The 17310-nt window shown below is 44.8% G+C and overlaps 1 protein-coding gene across 2 annotated transcripts in view; it reads left to right on the top strand.

Annotated features, from left to right (window-relative positions):
- top2b (DNA topoisomerase II beta) overlaps positions 1–17310 on the top strand; it is a 162703-nt gene that overhangs the window by 37961 nt on the left and 107432 nt on the right. For both annotated transcript variants that reach the window (XM_067426450.1, XM_067426449.1), the window contains exons 6-11: positions 8677–8774; positions 8900–9112; positions 9200–9373; positions 15310–15411; positions 16229–16366; positions 16671–16809. In XM_067426450.1, the coding sequence (XP_067282551.1) occupies positions 8677–8774; positions 8900–9112; positions 9200–9373; positions 15310–15411; positions 16229–16366; positions 16671–16809 (864 nt within the window). The remainder of the gene's footprint in view (positions 1–8676; positions 8775–8899; positions 9113–9199; positions 9374–15309; positions 15412–16228; positions 16367–16670; positions 16810–17310) is intronic.

The raw sequence follows: 17310 nt of genomic DNA, 5'->3' as shown, positions 1-17310 counted from the left end.
CTATGCTTTCACTTGATGCAAACGTTTTTGTGATTAAAATACATCAAGTATTACCAAAACATCTGTCTTCCTGTGTAAAGAAATTTGTTTATGTAGTCGTGACAACAAAACGCTTGCATGCGCGCCCGTGTTAAGAGCGCTTGCTCCGTGCACGCCGCGTGCCAACCCGCAAGCCTTGCACTTCTTGAAGTCTGAGGAGCCACTCGTGTTGCTACCATAGATATACATAATAAATAATATACTTATATTAATTAGATAATATACTTTATTATGTATATCTATGGTTGCTACTACTCTCCGGCACCGCCATCTTTATTTTGAGTCTGACAAATTGACGCGCATATTTTGCGTCAATGTATTTTTTGCGTCGACGTGTTGTCCCAGCCCTAATCACAGCCCAATGGAGCAGTTTCAGACTCATATTCTGACTAGAATTGAGTATGACCACGTCAGGCTAGCTGTATTGGTTTACACGCAACATTTTTTTTTATCAGAATAGATTGGTGGATAGATAGACAAAATAGATTGGTGTTTATACCTTAATCTGGCTTTAATTAGACCTTGTTAATTCTTGACATTTCCTCACTCAGGCAAGGGTGATTTTTGCAGTGTGGCTCAAGCTGAACAGATGCTGAACACAGTGTGAGACAAAAATGCATTATAAACCTATTTATCAACATGATCTTTTGCACTACAGATAGGAAGCAGTACAAAATACTGAAAAGAAGCTGACTCACTCTGGAAGATTACGTTATATTCTAAGTGCTACATACATGCAGGAAGGATGATAAGTGAGAATCCAGATGCAGCAAAAGGTTTATTCCAAAAGAAATCTCTCTCTCTCTCTCTCTCTCTCTCTCTCTCTCTCACACACACACACACACACACACACACACACACACACACACACACACACACACACACACACACACACACACACACACACACACACACACACACACACACACACACACACACACACACACACACACACACACACACACACACACACACACCAAACATATAAAAGTAACATTTTCAAACAGATTACAATGCAAAATAATTAGGCTATAACAAAACAACAGGTAACACATTACAATAAGGTCTCATTATATAGTGCATTAACTAAGATTTAGCTAGCTAGCTATATTTGTTACAGAAAGTATTATGTTTTTGTTAATGTTATTTAAGAAATACAACATATCATTGTTAGTTTTATCTTATGTCCATTAAATAAGTTATTTTGATTTTAGTAATGTTTCGTAAAAAAACGAAACAATTGCCATTGTGAAAGCGCTATTGTGATAAAGTTCGTTTTGTGAGGAAGGAAGAGGACAAGGGGGGTCGGCTTGACTGCTGACACTCTTTATTTGATAACAAAAACTCTGCACACTTCTTTTCCAGTGTGTATTTCTCTCAGTCACTTCTGGGTTCCGGTTGAAACGTTCCGCTTCCGGGTCATCGTGTCTCACAACTCAATGTCCGTGTGTGTGTGTGTGTGTGTGTCGCGTCAGCAGTCCCTCTCTCTCTCCTCGGTCTCCGGTTCCACCGATGTCTTATACCCTCTCCGCGCTCATTACTGGAACGAGAGACAGGTGTTATTAATCTGCGTCCAACCCACTCACTTACCGCTCGTCCCGCGACTCTCTCTCCCGCTGCAGACCTCGCTGAACCACGCCCCCCTTGCCACAGCTATATAAATAAAGTTGACTTGACTTATGTGACAAATTATTAATTAAATGGAATAATCTTTAAATGGTGTGTCATGTTAATATAACAACAGCTATTCCGAATAAAGTGAAGACCGTAAAAGGTTCTGCAGTCTGCTTTTATTAATATTATATTTGTGACAGAAAAAGTTACAGGATCATCATCCAGTTACTTTGACACCCTCAAGTAGCATTTAACTAGAATTTTATAGAATTTATTTGTATCTATGCTATGTGTACCTACTTAACCATATTTTGGAGACACATCTGAATGTGGAAGTGACTAAACCTCCCTTTTGGGAAGTTCTGTCAGGGAAACCTGGAAGAAAGGCAGAAGACCCAAGTGCAAGTGCAAAGAAGTTTATTAGGTAGATACTCAGGAACCTCCAGCACTATGCGGCAAAGTCGAACTAAATCTCAATAGATACAATCACAGTCCGTCTCGATTCGCGCACCGACGAATAACTGGTGACAACAGGTGACAAGGGCACCGGTGAATATGATTGATTCGGGCAGGTCAGTTCGCGCGCCGGCGAAGACTGAAACAGGCACAGGCAGGCTGGCAAAGCAGGGACCACAGTGGGCAGGGGAAGGCAGAGAACAATCCTCCTAGAGCAGATACGGAAACCTCGGGGACACTGGCTAGGAAGCCGGAGAGCAGAGAGTCGGAGACCAGAACGGGCCAGCGCCTGCAACGAACTGACAAACAGGACACGCAAACACACACGTTAAATAGAGCGCTAATGACACACAGCTGACGCTGATAATGCTCAGCGCTCAACCTAACCACGCCTCACAACAAACACACGAGGGCGAGTCAATGAACCCGTGAACCATGACAGTACCCCCTCCCCTACGGACACCTCCTGGCGTCCCCAGAGGAACCTACCTGTAGATTGTAATCATCTATCAGGGAGTGATCTAGGATGTCCCTGGCAGGAACGCAACTTCTCTCCTCCGGACCGTAACCCTCCCAATCCACCAAGTACTGGAATCCTCGTCCCCTCCGCCTAGCATCCAAAATACGATGAACCGAATAAGCTGGTTCCCCATTTATAAGACGCGTGGGGGGGGGGGGGGGGGGGGGGGGGGGGGGGGAATTTGTCTGAGAATGAATAACGTGTTTGATTTTGGACACATGAAACGGGATGAATTCTCCTGTACGCCGGAGGGAATTTGAGGCGAACTGTCACTGGACTAAGGATCTTAGTGACAGGAAACGGGCCAATAAATTTGGGTGCCAACTTATTACAGACGGATCGGAGCGGAATGTTCTTAGAAGAAAGCCACACTTTTTGACCGACAACGTATACAGGAGGTTTCAGCCGGTGGTGGTCGGCCTGAGCCTTGGTGCGCGCTCCCACCTGAAGAAGAGTCTCACGGGCTCTTCTCCATGTGTGACGACACCTCTGGATGAAGGCGTGAGCGGAGGGAACCGCGACTTCGGATTCCAGACTGGGAAATAATGGTGGTTGGTAACCTATACTACACTCAAAAGGCGAAAGACCTGTGGAAGATACTGGTAACGAGTTATGCGCGTACTCAACCCATGAAAGTTGTTGGCTCTAGGAGGAAGGATTCTGAGTAACTCTACATCGTAACATTCTCTCAAGGTCCTGATTGGCTCTCTCGCTCTGACCGTTAGTCTGGGGATGAAACAGATGACAGGCTTACAGTCGCTCCCAATAATTTACAAAACTCCTTCCAAAATTTAGAAGTAAACTGAGATCCCCTGTCGGAAACCACGTCAATCGGGAGGCCATGGATACGAAAGACGTGATCTACGACAGCAACCGCTGTCTCCTTGGCTGACGGTAATTTGGGCAAGGGAATAAAGTGTGCCGCCTTCGAGAATTGGTCCACTACGGTTAAAACCACCGTATTGCCCTGAGATGGCGGGAGACCAGTGACGAAATCTAGCGAAATGTGGGACCAGGGTCTCGAAGGGACAGGCAGCGGTTGAAGAAGACCTTCAGGGGGGCGATTGGAAGTCTTACCACTAGTGCAAACCGAGCAAGCCAAGACAAAATCTCGGACGTCACGAGCCATACGGGGCCACCAGAATCGTTTCCCCTACCGAATAACGTCTGACCGTAATCCCTCCGGTACAAATAATCGGCTCGGTGGACCTCCGGGCGGAGGCGTTACCCCATCTAAGGCCGTGCGGACCTTCGACTCGATCTCCCATGTGAGTGAAGAGAGAACAAGTCTCTCTGGTAAAATGCACTCGGGAGTAGACGGGCTTTCGGAAAAATCAAAGATACGAGATAACGCGTCGGGTTTGATGTTCTTAGAACCCGGACGGTAGGAAAGGGAAAAATCGAAACGACCGAAAAAAAGAGCCCACCGAGCCTGCCTGGAGTTCAAACGTTTGGCGGATCTGATGTATTCCAGATTCTTATGATCGGTCCAGATGATAAAAGGTACCCCCGACCCCTCTAACCAATGACGCCATTCTTCCAATGCTAGTTTTACAGCCAACAACTCTCTGTTACCAATATCATAATTGCGTTCGGCCGTCGATAATCGATGAGAAAAAAACGCGCATGGGTGCATCTTATCGTCCGCGGCGGTGCGCTGGGAGAGCACTGCACCTACCCCCACCTCTGATGCGTCAACCTCCACCACAAACTGACGTGAAGGATCAGGGGCTACAAGGATGGGAGCCGAAACAAAGCGGCTCTTCAGGTTAGAAAATGCAGTTTCGGCTGCATTAGACCACCTGAACGCAGTCTTGGTGGAGGTTAAGGCAATCAGAGGCGCGGCCAGTTGGCTGTAATTGCGAATAAAACGCCGGTAAAAATTAGCAAATCCCAGAAATCTCTGCAGGGCCTTACGAGAATCTGGGATTGGCCAATCCACCACAGCCTTAATCTTGTCAGGATCCATGCGCAGCCCCTCAGACGACACGATGTAACCCAGAAAAGGAACTGACTGTGCGTGAAACGAGCACTTCTCCGCCTTGACAAAAAGTCCATTCTGAAGCAACCTCTGGAGCACTCGTCTGACGTGTTGAACATGTTCCTGGAGAGAAGAAGAAAATATCAATATATCGTCCAGGTAGACATATATGAACTGATCGACCATGTCTCTCAACACGTCATTGACGAGTGCTTGAAAAACGGCTGGGGAGTTGGACAGGCCGAACGGCATGACCAAATATTCAAAGTGTCCCCTGGGGGTGTTAAAAGCCTTTTTCCACTCATCCCCCTCTCGTATGCGGACCAAATGATAAGCGTTGCGCAGATCTAGTTTCGTGAATATGGATGCTCCCTGCAACCGCTCGAAGGCTGAAGACATCAGCGGTAAAGGATAAGTATTCTTTACCGTGATGTTGTTCAACCCTCGGTAGTCAATACACGGTCGCAGAGAGCCATCCTTCTTACCCACGGAAAAAAATCCGGCGCCGGCAGGGGACGAGGAAGCGCGAATGAGCCCGGCCGCCAAAGAATCCGAAATATATTTCTCCATGACCTCCCTCTCCGGGTTGGAAAGAGAGTATAACCTGCCTTTGGGCGGAGAAGTTCCTGGCAATAACTCTATCGCACAGTCATAGGGACGATGCGGAGGAAGAGAAGCAGCCCGGGACTTACTGAACACTCTCCTCAGGTCGAGATATTCCTCTGGCACGTTAGACAGGTTCACCGTCTCCTCCTGTAACACAGAACAAGAAACAGACGGACAAGCAGACACTAAACAATCAGCATGACACTCTCTGCTCCACTCCGTAACCGTTCCTCGTCCCCATTCAATCCTAGGTCTGTGTTTGGTTAGCCAGGGATGACCCAACACAACTGGAACCAGTGGGGATCTGGAAATAAAAAAAAAAGTCTGTTCGGCGTGGTTACCGGAAGTGATGAGGGTGAGCATACCCGTCTTGTGGGTGATGTCGGGTAGGCTTTGTCCGCCGAGAGAGTGCACAGCAATGGTCCGTTCCAGGGGAAACATGGGAATCTTAAATTTCTTGGCCACAGAATAGTCCAAAATGTTTCCCTCAGCCCCAGAGTCGACAAGTGCCTGACAGCTGTGATCGCCCGCTGCCCACTGCAGTCTTACCGAGAGGAGAGTGGCTGATGAGGATTTGTCCAAAGACATCCCGCCCGACAGTAACCTCCTTCCTACTGTCGGGCTCTGTCTTTTACTGGGCATGATTTTAGGTAATGCTCCGATCCTCCACAGTACATGCACAATCCTCTCTCCCGCCGATGTTGTCTCTCCTCTCGGGAAAGCCGAGCCCTACCCACCTGCATGGGCTCGTGATCGAAGGTGTGGCTGACCGCATTCTCTTCTCCTCCGCTGGGAAATCCCCGGAACTCAAAACTTGGGACAGGGTGTGTCAGGTCTCTCCGTCGTAGTAAACGAGCGTCAACTCGTAGTGCTAACTCGATCAGCCTGTCAAGCTTGTTAGGTAATTCCAGCGTATATATCTTCTTCTGAACGCGGTCAGCCAGCCCATGCAGGAACATGTCCCACTGCGCCTCCTCGTTCCAGCTGCACTCAGCCGCTAAGGTGTGGAATTCGATGACGTAATCAGAAACAGGTTTCTTCCCCTGGCGTAGGTCAGCGAGGTGGCGGGCCGCTTCACGTCCCGCCACTGCCCGGTCGAATACTTGCTTCATTTCGGTGGATAGGTTGGCGAACGTGGAACAACAGGGATGGCGGTTCTCCCACACCGCTGTCCCCCACAACGCCGCTCGTCCGGATAGCAGCGTCATGACCAAGGCCACTTCAGACGCCTCTGAACCAAAAGTCACAGGTTGCAACGAGAAAAATATGCCACACTTAGTGAGAAATGCACGACAGAGATTAGGCTCACCAGAGTATCTTTCAGGTGTGGGTATCCGTGGCTCATGTCGATCGCCCGTGGATGGTTGTTGGTGAGGGACAGGCGGTGTGGGTGGCGCAGTGGGTGCAGAGAGATGTTGAATCTGGGTAGTAGGCTCGGTAACCTGGAAGAAAGGCAGAAGACCCAAGTGCAAGTGCAAAGAAGTTTATTAGGTAGATACTCAGGAACCTCCAGCACTATGCGGCAAAGTCGAACTCAATCTCAATAGATACAATCACAGTCCGTCTCGATTCGCGCACCGGCGAATAACTGGTGACAACAGGTGACAAGCGCACCGATGAATATGATAGACTCGGGCAGGTCGGTTCGCCTGCCGGCGAAGACTGAAACAGGCACAGGCAGGCTGGCAAAGCAGGGACCACAGTGGGCAGGGGAAGGCAGAGAACAATCCTCCTAGAGCAGATACGGAAACCTCGGGGACACTGGCTAGGAAGCTGGAGAGCAGAGAGTCGGAGACCAGAACGGGCCAGCGGCTGCAACGAACTGACAAACAGGACACGCAAACACACACGTTAAATAGAGCGCTAATGACACACAGCTGACGCAGATAATGCTAAGCGCTCAACCTAACCACGCCTCACAACAAACACACGAGGGCGAGTCAATGAACCCGTGAACCGTGACAAGTTCCCATTCATAAAAAATAAAATAAAATAAAAACCTACTATATATATATAAAAACAAAAAACTGCCAGGGTTCGAGTTTAGTTATAGTATTTATAACTAGCTGTATATAAAAGGAATAGAAATCTATGGAATGTCCCTAATTAGGTACAGTGGGGCAAAAAAGTATTTAGTCAGCCTCCAATTGTGGAAGTTTTCCCACTTAAAAAGATGAGAGAGGCGTGTAATTTTCATCATAGGTATGAACACACTTCAACATGAGACAGAATGAGAAAGTCACATTGTCTGATTTTTAAAGAATTTATTTGCAAGTTATGGTGGAAAATAAGTATTTGGCCACCTACAAAAAAAGCTAGATTTCTGGCTCTCACAGACCTGTAACTTCTACTTTAAGAGGCTTCTCTGTCCTCCACTTGTTACCTATATTAATGGCACCTGTTTGAACTTGTTATCAGTATAAAAGACACTTGACCACAACCTCAAACAGTCAGACTCCAACTCAAAGGACACCAGATACAAAATTGTAGACCTGCACCAGGCTGGGAAGACTGAATCTGCAATATTTAAGCAGCTTAGTATGAAGAAATTTACTGTGGGAGCAATTATTAGAAAATGGAAGACATACAAGACCACTGATAATCTTTCTTGATCTCCACGCAAGATCTCACCCCATGGTGTCAAAATGATCACAAGAACTGTGAGCAGAAATCCCAGAAGCAAACGGGGGGGACCTAGTGAATGACCTGCAGAGAGCTGGGACCAAAGTAACAAATGCTACCATCAGTTAGCCACCCTACACTACGCCACCAGGGACTCAAATCCTGCAGTACCAGACGTGCCCCCGTGCTTAACCCAGTACATATCCGGGCCCATCTGAAGTTTGCTAGAGAGCATTTAGATGATCCAGAAGTGGATTGGGAGAATGTCATATGGTCAGATGAAACCAAAATAAACTTGTGTTTGGAGGAGTGTTCACCTACTGTGAAGCATGGGGTGGAATAAAAAAAAATTCAGACAATGTGATTTTCTGGATTTTTTTTCTCATTCTGTCTCTCATAGTAAGTGTACATATGATGAAAATAACAGGCCTCTCATATGCACAATTAGTGGCTGACTAAATACATTTTTTTGCCCCACTGTAGCTGAATAAACATTTTTCTTGGTTTGGGCAACAGGTTGTCAACGTTGCTGCATTCTCATTTTCTTCAGCGTTTTAGTGAAAGTTGGTGCTAGATACAATTATTACCACATAAAGTGGCGAAAGATCATTGTCATAAATCCCCCTAAGCTTGTGGTGAGTATAGCTCTGTTGTTTTGATGCGATAAATTCCATTAGTTGCTATGAATAACCCCTATTATATTATCATGAGAAATAATCAACACTTGATTTTTGTCATTACCATGTAGTCTTATGCAAATTAGATGCAGTAATGCTGTTTGTTCAGGTTAAGGATGAGTCTTCAGCTGATTGTATCTCATCAATCTTATGTTCTTCAGGTGGCAGAAATGGATATGGTGCTAAACTGTGTAACATATTCAGCCTAAAGTTTACAGTGGAGACAGCCTGCAAAGAGTACAAACGCAGCTTCAAACAGGTACAGCCTTTTTACTGAAGTGTGATTTGGAATATGAGAAATATGTTGCAGTTGTGATAAAACAGCAGCTATCTTGAAGTTTTACACATTTACATAAAGTTTTTCTCCTCCCATCTCTCCCAAAGACATGGCAGGAGAACATGGGAAAGACCAGTGAGGCGAAAATAAAACACTTTGAAGGGGAAGACTTTACATGTGTCACCTTCCAGCCTGATCTGGCCAAATTCAAGATGGAGAAATTGGACAAGGACATTGTGGCTCTGCTAACACGCAGGGCGTATGATGTGGCCGGCTCTTGTAGGGGTATTAAAGTCATGCTCAATGGAAAGAAGCTACCCGTAAGTGGCCTGTCATTTCTTTTTACAAACGCTTCTAGACATTTTTAATCGTCTCTCATGGACATGTATTTGTGTTTCGTGCTGCAGGTGAATGGTTTCCGCAGTTATGTGGATCTGTATGTGAAGGATAAACTGGATGAGACGGGAGTCGCTCTAAAGGTGGTGAATGAGACAGTGAATGAGCGCTGGGAAGTTTGTCTTACCATGAGTGAAAAGGGCTTCCAGCAAATCAGCTTCGTCAACAGCATTGCCACCACCAAGGTTTCTGAAACACACTTATTCCTGAAACTAGAGATCACATATTTTTCAGAATTGCCATTTGGCTGTCTAAATGAATAGTTAACTGAAACCTTTGTATAATTATATCTAATGTCAGGTATGTCAGACCCCAATCGCACAGTTTTAGTATAGCAGTGGGGAAGAAATTTGTTGCAACTTTTAGAGGACACACGTCCACAGAACCAAAAGCCCTGTACCGAAATGGTTCTGTACGAATTTGTGTACCGTTACACCCCTATTGACTAACTAAAAAATATGTGAATGACTAAATATGACTAAATCTAACAAGAACATTTAGCACAAGACTAAGACTAAATTAAAAATATGTGACACAATTAACACTACTCTGTGTTTATATACTCTGCTCAGTACCTTTGCTATAATGGGGGTTCCCTTTCGAGAGTTCTCTCGTTTTGCATTTATGCTAAACACTATGGGGAATATCCTTTAATATCCTATACCATGTAAAATGCAGTGCAGCTGCACGGCTCTCAGCAGGAAGCAGCTGCGTGCTGATTGGCTGTGTTGCTGCAACTGCAGGGAACCTATGGCGAGACCGCTGGGCAGGAAGGACCAATCAGGTCCATCTAATAATCCCGCCACAGGGGGCAGCAGAATTAGCATAGCCAGGGGTATAAAAGACCCACCAGTCTCACCAGGTTCGTAAGATTATTTCTTCTTTAGAGACTCACCTCCCTTTTAACATCGACACTCACCCAGCGGAACTCCGCAGCTTGAGGACGGCGGACTCTCTGCCTTCAGCCTGTATTCCAGCTGAGCCATCCGGCATAATGTATTTATTCCAATCCGTGTTTTTGCCGTTGCTACACACTCACAAAAGAGCCGAGACATTGTTGCAAATGTCTAGTTCCCGCGCCTCGTGAAGAGTTCTTCGGACCGTCGCAGCGTCAAGGTCCTCGACCCAGCAATGTGTCGAATCCCGAGCCGCCGAAGCCATCCTAGCCAGATGCACAAAGAGAAGGTGGATAATACCTGCTTCGGCCGGTTTACCACCATGCTCTCTTCTGACACGTTCCCCAGTTCTCTTCAACCAGGTGGCTGGGCATACATACATAGCCAACGAGCCCGTGAACAAACGTGCTCACCTGTATACAAACGTTTACACAGCGACCCATATGAATCACAAGAAGGGTCTTTTCTCTGTAGGCAGTGTGCCAGCATTAAAGCATGTACCGCCACACTCAATCACACCCCTATGTTTCCCAGCCCCCTGCACTCAGGTGCCTGGAAACATTATCGTCACAGTCAATGAGCACATACACAAACGCGCTTGCCTGTACACAAGCACCAATATTCTATTTCCCGTAAACACTTCTCTCGCAGTCACAGAGCCCATGAACAAACACGCTCCGATAAGCGCCACTTTAACACAACACTGTCGGGCCAGTGTTACCCAGCGACTCGCCCCACAAATTAATTCAGCCCCTGGCTTTGAAGGTCGAGGCCTGGCAGGCCATTCCCGGCATTTCAAAATGGGTGTTGAACATAATAGAACAAGGTTACTCGCTACAGTTTGCTCGCAGACCACCGTGCTTTTGTCCTGTGGTAGAGACAACGGTGAGAAGCGGCACAAGTGTGGTTCGAACCGAAATATCGAAAGGGGTGGTGGAAGCTGTAAACCCCTCACAAAGCGAGTCAGGCTTTTACATTCGCTACTTCCCGAAAAAAGACGGTGGTCTCAGGCCCATTCTAGATCTCAGACAACTGAACAAGGCCCTTATGAAGCACCCATTCAAAATGTTGAAAATGAAACAAATCCTCACGCACATTCGCCCGGGAGATTGGTTCTTCACTGTAGATCTAGAGAATGCCTATTTCCACATACAAATAGCCCCCCACCACAGGCCATTCTTGAGGTTCGCCAATTACCAATTCGAAAGTTACCAATTACCAATACATTACCAATTACAAAAATTACCAATATCTGAGATATACCCTTTGATCTATCTCTGGCTCCCCGCACGTTTACGAAGTGCATGGAAGTGGCGTTAACCCCACTGAGAATTCAGAGAATGAGAATTCTAAACTATCTAGATAACTGGCATGTATTAACTCAATCAGAGATACAGTTATTGAACCACAAATCTTGGCTTCTCAACCATTTGAAATGGGCCTCAGAATCAATGTGGAAAAGAGCCCATTGTCTACCACACAGAATGTTCCATTTCTGGGAACAGTGTTAGACTCACTACAGATGAACATGTGGCTGACGTCACAGCGCACGCTCTCTGTTCGGAACCGAGCGGTTTTCCTCAGGTCCGGTGTATACACTCTTCTCAAACACTTTCAGAGGCTGTTGAGACTCATGGCCTCGGCGGTGCCAGTCCTCAGACTAGGTCTGTTACACATGCGCCCTCTCCAACGCTGGCTGTATTGCCGTGTTCCAGGCAGCTCACGCATGGCTCTCGTGCCGATTACAAATCATGGTAGACCACAGCTGTGTTTTGGCTCTGACGCCTTGGAAAAATCCCACCTGGTATCAGACGGGCGTGAGTTTGGGCACTGTTATGAAGTTATAAAGCACCACCATGTCCTGATCCGAACAGACAGCAGGTCAGTGGTAGCCTATATAAATCGCCAGGGCAGCTTAAGATCCGTTGGTCTGCATGCGATGGTGAAAAAGTCCTAATATGGGCGGAGCACATACTCAGGTTGAGTTTGCTGAGAGCGACTCATGTGCCAGGCATTCTGAATCGGTGAGCTTAAAGCTACTATCACTCGACAGCTTTTCTGCTAGCGATTATATCAGTTAATCAAGTGGGCGGGCGACCTGCATGACTCTCAGTGAACGCCTCTTGTCTGGAATTTGGGCCAAACAACTCTAAAGTCATCCTCAAACCAAGACATGGATATGTACCTAAGGTGCTCTCATCTCCGTTCAGAGTACAGGTAATTTCACTTTCAACACTATCATCATCGTTGGATGAGGAAGATGCTAACTTGCTTTGTTCTGCCAGAGCACTGAGAATATACATAGAGCGCTGAATATACATAGTTCCGCTGCTTTCAGGCTAACTGAACAGCTCTTTGTGCGCTTTGGCGGCCGCACCCGCAGGTGCACGGTTACAAAGCAGACTTTATCACGATGGATAGTGGATGCTATCTCACTGGCTTATGAGTCTAAAGATCTCAGCTGCCCTATAGGCATCAAAGCCCATTCTACTAGAGGCATGGCCTTGTCGTGAGCTTGGTCTACTGGCATTTCACTGGATGATATCTGTGCAGCGGCAGGCTGGCCCTCTCTGTCCACTTTTATCAGGTTTTATCCTGTAGGTTTTACAGGCTGGACTTCTCGCTTTGTAATACATATTAACCCCTTATGGCCCGATAACCCGGTCTGGGTTAAATAATTACATAAGTCATAAACACATCCCTTAAATGACTCAACTATCTGGTCTTTCAATATTCTTTGGCCCGACTTTGTCTGGCCTAAATACAGGTCCTTCTCAAAAAAGTAGCATATTGTGATAAGGTTCATTATTTTCCATAATGTAATGATAAAAATGTAACTTTGATATATTTTAGATTCATTGCACTCCAACTGAAATATTTCAAGTCTTTTATTGTTTTAATACTGATGATTTTGGCATACAGCTCATGAAAACCTAAAATTCCTATCTCAAAAAATTAGCATATTATGAAAAGGTTCTTTAAACGAGCAATAAACCTAATCACCTGAATCAACTAAAGCCCCTTTCACACTGCGATTCCGGCAAATACACAGTTAATGCGACCCGGCATTTGTTACCGGGCCGCTAGATTTGGTCCATTCACACTGCCAGCGAAATATCGTAATATGTGCGCTTTCACACACAACCCGTAACGGTCCCGGATCGAGTTGACACGTGACATCCGGATGTGACATATAATGGCAAGCGATCTCAGCTTCAGCGTGGATAGTAAGGAGCTCCGTGGTCTCGACTTGTGTCCAGTTTGTGAACATTTCTGCTTGTTTAATTTTAGTTTCTTTTGTATACGAACACTCTCTGCGTTTAAAAGTTCTACAGACTAGTTCTTCTGGCACTGCAGGGTTGTATTATTGAAAAAACAAGCTCTAGGAGTCGCACGATAACTACGTACACGTTGCGGCATTAGTTTTGAATTTTGTTCACACAGCGCTCGTCCTGGGTCGAATCCCGCAATGTTACTAGGTCCCTGACCCAGGTTCATTTCGGTAATCAATTCCGGGACGTGGTTACTTTCACACAGAAGGCGACCCGGCAATGTTCCGGGAATATTGCGGGTCCGACGTGCAGTGTGAAAGGGGCTTAATTAACTCTAAAGACCTGCAAAAGATTCCTGAGGCTTTTAAAAACTCCCAGCCTGGTTCATTACTCAAAACCGCGATCATGGGTAAGACTGCCGACCTGACTGCTGTCCAGAAGGCCATCATTGACATCCTCAAGCGAGAGGGTAAGACACAGAAAGATATTTCTGAACGAATAGGCTGTTCCCAGAGTGCTGTATCAAGGCACCTCAGTGGGAAGTCTGTGTGAAGGAAAAAGTGTGGCAAAAAACGCTGCACAATGAGAAGAGGTGACCGGAACCTGAGGAAGATTGCGGAGAAGGACCGATTCCAGACATTGGGGGACCTGCAGAAGCAGTGGACTGAGTCTGGAGTAGAAACATCCAGAGCCACCGTGCACAGGCGTGTGCAGGAAATGGGCTACAGATGCTGCATTCCCCAGGTAAAGCCACTTTTGGGCTACAGAGAAGCAGCACTGGACTGTTGCTCAGTGGTCCAAAGTACTTTTTTCAGATGAAAGCAAATTTTGCATGTCATTCGGAAATCAAGGTGCCAGAGTCTGGAGGAAGACTGGGGAGAAGGAAATGCCAAAATGCCTGAAGTCCAGTCTCAAGTACACACAGTCAGTGATGGTCTAGGGTGCCATGTCAGCATGTTTTATCAAGGGCAGGCTCAATGCAGCTAGCTATCAGGAGATTTTGGAGCACTTCATGCTTCCATTGAGTGTATAACTGTACATAATTATTTGAAGGTTGACTTTTTTTATATTAAAAACACTTTTCTTTTGTTAGTCGGATGAAATATGCTAATTTTTTGAGATAGGAATTTTGGGTTTTCATGAGCTGTATGCCAAAATCATTAGTATTGAAACAATAAAAGACCTGAAATATTTCAGTTGGTGTGCAATGAATCTAAAATATATGAAAGTTTCATTTTTATCATTAGATTATGGAAAATAATGAACTTTATCATAATATGCTATTTTTTTTGAGAAGGACCTGTATAGGACCTGAGAAGAATATATATATATATCTCCAATCAGGACGGCCTGGGTATGGTGTCTCCAGGCTATCAAGCGAGCCGTTAAGTGAGCACGGCGTTTTGCATTGGTCCCCCATAGCGTTTAGCATAAACGCAATACGAGAGAACTCTCGAAAGGGAACGCTCTGTTTACTTACGTGACCTCGGTTCCCTGAAAAGAGGGGACGAGTATTGCGTTTGCTTGCCGTGCTTTTATTGCTCAGGGAGTCGCTTCTGTCGATTAACCTGACGAACCTGGTGAGACAGGGCCTTTTTATAACTCTGGCTATGCTAATTCTGCTGCCCCCTGTGGTGGGATTATTAGATGGACCTGATTGGTACTTGTTTTGCCATAGGTTCCTTGCAGTTGCAGTACACCAGCCAATCAGCATGCAGCTGCCTCCTGCTGAGAGCTGTGCAGCTGCACTGCGTTTTACATGGTATTTTTAAGATAAAAATGTGCTTCAAAATCTCGAGGAAAGGAAATCCTCCATAGCGTTTAGAATAAATGCAATACTCGTTCCCTCTTCTCAGGGAACCGAGGTTACATAAGTAACCGAAGCGTTTTCTAGTATTCCTTTATTGTTTAGATGGTTCTTATGCAAAACTCATGAGCTATGTCACATCTTAGGGAGGAAGACATGTTGACTATGTTGTGGACCAAATAGTGGCGAAACTGATTGAAGTGGTGAAGAAGAAGAACAAAGCTGGAGTCTCCGTGAAACCATTCCAGGTATATATGCTCAACACACTCACATGATATAATATCTATTTAGACACTTGGAAATGTGCTTCAGTCTCTTAAAGGTGCACTATGTAGTATTTTTGCAGCAAAATATTCAAAAACCACTTGGCCATTGTTATATATTTTGTTCAGTTGAGTACTTACAATATCCAAAATGTTTCCAACTATTTGTAAATTGTGAGAAAATTGCTATTTTAACAAAGGAGTCGGGACGTCTGAGCATAGTATCTGAGGGAGTCGCCTGTCAGTTGCATAATATCTGCGTTACCCTCTGTTTTCCTTGTTTTTTTTGGCAGAAGCATTTAGCAGTGTCCAACAAGTGTCATAGCAGCTGCAGATGATAATGCACAGCGTAACGTCATAACATCATTTTCAACACACTCAAATGTATCTAATATTATAAACAGAGCTACGTTAACTCAAACTCATGGCCAGAAAAGTAGAAATGTCCCGTCATAATAAAAGTCCTGCTGCTTGCGAGTTGTGTTTTGTCCATCTCTTTAAACAATTGCTCATGCAGCCTTGCTCACTCTGTCCTGCTCTGCTTCATACTACAGTAACATTAATAACCGCATCCATCAACATGATTTTTGCCAGAGTTACATCCCGATTCTTTTCCACCGGCAGTGAGGTGAAGACCACGTCCTAAGATGCTGCACTCAAACTTGTCGTCATCAAACTATGCCTTTGTTTTGAATAGGCACCCTCTTGCAGATGGAAAAAATGCATAGTGCACCTTTAAAATGCTGAATCTCCTAAGATTTACCTGTTTAAACTGTTCTAAGAAAATATTTTTATATTTCAGGTTAAAAACCATGTGTGGGTATTTGTTAATGCCCTTATTGAGAACCCAACCTTTGATTCCCAAACCAAGGAGAACATGACTCTACAGACCAAAAGCTTTGGCTCCAAATGTGCTCTCTCTGAGAAGTTCATCAGAGCTGTAAGTGTGTGATTATCTCTATCGCTTCAGTTTCACAGTTTATACGAAATTTTGCACTTACTGTAACTGTAAAACGTTACACTTAATGTTTACATTTTTATTTTAGACTATCTTTCATTATCAAAAACTTCTGGACATAACAAAAATTATTGTATGTATTAAAGTCAGCTTGAAACTGAAGTTTTGACCAATGAGTTGTGCACAAGACAGCGCGCAACATGTATTAAGAAAAATATTTTGATTTAATGCCAACTTCAATAACCATGGAGTTGTGGTAATATCTTAGTTATTTGTTTCATCATAGGCCACAAACTGTGGTATTGTGGAAAGCATTCTGAACTGGGTGAAGTTTAAGGCTCAGACACAGCTGAACAAGAAATGCTCCTCTGTCAAACACAGCAAGATTAAAGGAATTCCCAAACTAGACGACGCCAATGATGCTGGTGAGTTCATGATGGATAAACCCCTTTACTCTCTTCTGCTGTCCACAGCCATATCAGCAGTTTTTAAAGATCATGCTCATTAGGACATGGCAGTTTGGACCAAAAATCAATAATTTATATATATATAAATATATAAATATATATATATATATATATATAATCTTAGTATTGTCTATGAATTTAGCTAAAAGTTCAGTTTTTAGTTTATAAGGCACTCAATGGGTAAATGAACCTTGCAAAGCACTTTGTTTCAGGGCAAAAGGCTATTTGCGCTTTAAAGGCTTTACATTACATCAGCTAGTTTAAAACGTTCTCTGTACTGTAGTTTATGGTGCTGTTGTAAATTTTGGAAGATATTTTGAAGTACTTCCACTTCCTGTTTATTGTATTCCCTACAGATCAAATGGTTTTGGTGCTCATCTGCATCATTAAATCTGAATAATCATAATTCAGTTATTGAACTATGGCTGCAACAAATGTTTATTTTGATAACTAAATAAT

Source organism: Pseudorasbora parva, chromosome 19 (genome assembly GCF_024679245.1).
Source record: "Pseudorasbora parva isolate DD20220531a chromosome 19, ASM2467924v1, whole genome shotgun sequence".
NCBI classification, from domain to species: domain Eukaryota; kingdom Metazoa; phylum Chordata; class Actinopteri; order Cypriniformes; family Gobionidae; genus Pseudorasbora; species Pseudorasbora parva.
Note: the sequence above shows the minus strand (reverse complement) of the source record. Positions and strands in the feature narration are given on the sequence as shown.